This window comes from Saprolegnia parasitica, assembly GCF_000151545.1.
Source record: "Saprolegnia parasitica CBS 223.65 unplaced genomic scaffold supercont2.16, whole genome shotgun sequence".
In the NCBI taxonomy this organism is placed as follows: Eukaryota; Oomycota; class Saprolegniomycetes; order Saprolegniales; family Saprolegniaceae; genus Saprolegnia; species Saprolegnia parasitica.
In genome coordinates, this window is record NW_012156410.1 from 50,224 (window position 1) to 53,619 (window position 3,396).

Genomic DNA, 3,396 nt, shown 5'->3' on the forward strand with positions numbered 1-3,396 from the left:
GCTCGGAAAGTGCAGCGCGGCGTCCGCGGCCAAGGTCTTGAGGTCTTTGACATTCTACTTTGTCGGTGCCAAAAGTACTGAATAGGGGAATAGGGCGACCTTGAAGAGCGGCACGACTTGGTCAATGAGCGCGCGGATCTTGTCGGGCTCGACGTCGCTGTAGATATTCGTCACGGCCACAAACACCTTGTCGATGGCATTTTGCCGCTCGCTATAGCATCCTTGAGTTTCAACTCGGATAATGGCCGTATTAAGTACCGGGCCATTTCGTCCTGAAAGGCGACGAGCCGATCGCGGAGCTCGGCACCGTCGACTTCGGCAGCGGTCGGCGGAAACAAGCTTGTGGCATACCGAATGAGAAATTTGATGTCCTTGAGCGACTTGATCTCCGTGTAGATTGACTATTCGCACGCGACCTTATCATTCCATTCACGAAATTCGAGTTCCGTACCAGCACCATGGGTTCCACGGCCACGGGATCAATTCGATCAAAGTAAATATTGCGGATCTTGAGCTCGAGCTCGGCCGCCAGCTTCTTCTTCTGATTGTCTTGCTTGAGCTGTACAAAGTGCGCGCGCATCGCGGTCGCCGTCGCCGCTGGGTGGTCGCTGGCCGCGATCAAATTGGGTGGAAATAGACGCTCCAGGTTGCGAATCAGACTCTGGACGTCGTCCTCGGTCGGAAACTCTTTGATCGCGCGCTTCATGAGGCGGCGGATGCGCTCCATGCCGTCGTTCGTATCGGCGCTTTCGCGGTACGGCTATTTCCACGCCATTTTCAGTATGCTCCCACGCAACAGAAGGGCGAGGGGTACCCCGTCTTTGAGTTTTTCAAACAGAATTTGCTTTTGCTGGCGCCGAATATCCTTGCGGTGGAGGTAGCGTAGCACGCTCGCGCAAACAGCTTGCGCCTGCTTCTCGCTCTGGCCGACGACCTGCGAGGCGGCAAGGAGCTTGGCGGCCAGCGGGACACGGTCAAGGTCGAGGACGATGAGGTGCTGCATGCGGCCAAGTTCGCACGGCAAGTCGCGCAGCTCGGTGCGATTGAGGTCGAGGACTTGCAGCTTGGCGCACTTGTGGATCGAAGGTGGGATCGACTGCAGCGGGTTGTCGTTGAGCCAAAGAAATTCGAGCGCAGCAAGCTGCCCGATCGCATCGGGGAGGACGCGGACGTGGTTGAAGCCGAGATCCAAGCGGTACAAGGCTGCAAAATTAAGGCGAAAGAGGTCACTCGGCACGGCGCGCAGGTTGAACTGCACGAGGTGCAGTAGCCCCGTCTGCTTGGCCTCTTCGAGCTTGCTTAGAAGGTCCACCATGCACGACCTTTGGATCTACCGATGGATCTAACTTGTGGCAAAAGATGGAAATGAATGGAGTAAGATTCGAAAATAAGATTGGATAAGGTTCATAGGATAGGAGATGCGCTGCAGGATAGGCGGGTTTGTTAGATGTTGAGAAGGTCTTCGAGGATGCGCATCTCGAACGGATCGATGGTCGCACTCGCTTGCGTCGTTGGTGGCGCAGCGTCGTTGACGAGGATGCTGTCCAGGATCGCATGATCGAGCATTTCAGTTGTTGTTGCTGGCTCGGCTGGCTGGTGCTTGAGGCAGAAACCCCCCGCCCGCGAATGGTACGAGCAGCCATCGGCTTTACAAAAGCGGCCGCCGCCGTGGCGCACGCATTTCTGGTTGGCATGTGCTTGCTTGGAGCAGCCGTCGACGAGGCAGTAGCGCTTCAAGACGTTGCCGCCGTGCTTGCCGCAGAAGCGGCCGCCGCGCGCGTAGAACGGGCAGTTGGCGATGGCGCAGACGCGCTTGCCGCCATGGCGAACGCAAAGATACCGGGCGTAGACTTGGTTGGGGCACGCGGGAATCGAGCACACGCTGCGGTTCTTGTGCTGTTGGCAGCGCTGCAGGCCCGGGAGCGCCGTCGCGGCGCACTCGTTAAACAGGCACTGGCTCATGGTTTCTTATAAGTTGGAAAATGACCAATCTGACCAAAGTCGCAAGACGAATAAATCCACCGCAAAATGCGCGCGGCGACAGACCATCCGGTGGCTGGTTGAGGAAGATCCAGTTGCATTTTGGGATATTTTCAATGGATAGCATGGCCTGTGATTGGTCACGTGAAATTCACACTTGTTTGTGATTGGCTGAGCGGGTACATACCACAACCCAAGGCCACGGTACCGCAGTGGAATCAATTTCTACGGCGGCACACTCAGAATTCGACTATCAATATCAACTAAGTGCGCTATATCACACAGCGTAGACGCGAATGGATTTACCTCGGACCCTTCACTCACTTAGTCAGAAGCCCATCCATCACCCATCTCGCTAGAGCTGTGAGCTAGGGTTGTTCTGACTTGTTCCGAGTATCCTGCGCATCTCGCCATCCCCACCGCAGAGAGCTACAGCAGAGATGTCGAGACCCTCGACTGCCGTCTCAACAAAATAGAGAGCCTAGTGTGTTGATGCTGCAGCGAGTATTGTTGCAAGCTTCGATGGGACTGCGATCGACTCAACGAGCAACGAGAGAGAGGTCAGCAAAACGACAGACAACATCTCCATTCTTGATAGGGCACTAAATCCCTCTTCGATGCTACAATGTTGAAACAAGTACACTAACGGTATATATTGATGATGATATCCTGGCTATTCAAAGCGCGAGGGGTGGCGGACTGCATCGACCCCATTTTCATGTCAGTCCGAACGGGCGCGCAGTAGTGTTAAAACGTCGTGGGTTATATTGCTTGCGAGCGCTCGCTGTTGTAGCTGGAACAGAGCGTCGACTCGGTGTCAAATATGTGACTGTTGGTCGGCAGCGGCTTCTTGCGCAGCATGTGCCACGCCGCGAGGCCGCAAAAAACCGGCAGCGAGAGACCGACGCCGGCAATGATCCACGGCCAATTGACTATACAGAGACATGAGAATACTATCCACGATGCGCATTGGATAGATAGGATACCTGCCGCGACCGGCGCTTCGCGTGGACGCTCGGCATCCAAGACGCACTGGGCGATCGAGGGACACGTGAGGACAAACTCGTCGCTTGCAAAGTCGACCATGCCCTGGATGCTGGCCTGGCACTGGTCGAGCGTCCCAAACGGGGTGCAGAGGCGGCTGTCGGTCGAGTAGCATTGGTTCGGGCTTAGCACGCGGAGGGCGATCCACGAGTTCTTGATCGGCGAGCACTGCCAGAGAAACGACGCGGGCACGTCGCCGGTCGAGGTCGCGCTGCGGATGAACATGGCTTTGGCCACGGAGCACCACGTCGTGTTTTGCTCGTAGCCCGTGCTGCCCCAGAAGCTCATGTGGGTCGCGCCACAGAGCGCGGCGCGAAGCGTGGCGACCGACGTGATGCGCGCGGCGCAGTCGGCCATCGTGTTGTAGAAAAC

At 56.6% G+C, this 3,396-nt stretch overlaps 3 protein-coding genes across 3 annotated transcripts; all 3 read right to left on the reverse strand.

Annotated features, from left to right (window-relative positions):
- Positions 1-54: 54 nt before the first annotated feature.
- SPRG_04849 (hypothetical protein) lies at positions 55-1,315 on the reverse strand (the record flags this gene model as incomplete). Its single annotated transcript, XM_012343991.1, has 4 exons — positions 55-211; positions 259-401; positions 452-760; positions 815-1,315. The coding sequence occupies 4 exons, from the start codon at positions 1,313-1,315 to the stop codon at positions 55-57; spliced, it is 1,110 nt and encodes a 369-aa protein (XP_012199381.1).
- A 128-nt stretch (positions 1,316-1,443) lies between these two features.
- Positions 1,444-1,962, reverse strand: SPRG_04850 (hypothetical protein; the record flags this gene model as incomplete). Its single annotated transcript, XM_012343992.1, has 1 exon — positions 1,444-1,962. The coding sequence occupies one exon, from the start codon at positions 1,960-1,962 to the stop codon at positions 1,444-1,446; it is 519 nt and encodes a 172-aa protein (XP_012199382.1).
- Positions 1,963-2,619: 657 nt separating this feature from the next.
- SPRG_04851 (hypothetical protein) lies at positions 2,620-3,396 on the reverse strand. The gene is made up of 2 exons (XM_012343993.1): positions 2,967-3,396; positions 2,620-2,912 (listed from the first exon to the last, which is right to left on the reverse strand). Exons 1-2 carry the CDS (start codon positions 3,379-3,381, stop codon positions 2,743-2,745), a joined length of 585 nt encoding a protein of 194 aa, XP_012199383.1. The 5' UTR covers positions 3,382-3,396; the 3' UTR covers positions 2,620-2,742.

Coding starts and splice junctions, on each gene's coding strand:
- SPRG_04851 (XM_012343993.1), bottom strand. CDS start 3,381: ATGGCCGACTGCGCCGCGCGCATCACGTCGGTCGCCACGCTTCGCGCC. Junction 2,913..2,966: donor CGAAGCGCCGGTCGCGGCAG/GTATCCTATCTA, acceptor GTCTCTGTATAG/TCAATTGGCCGTGGATCATT.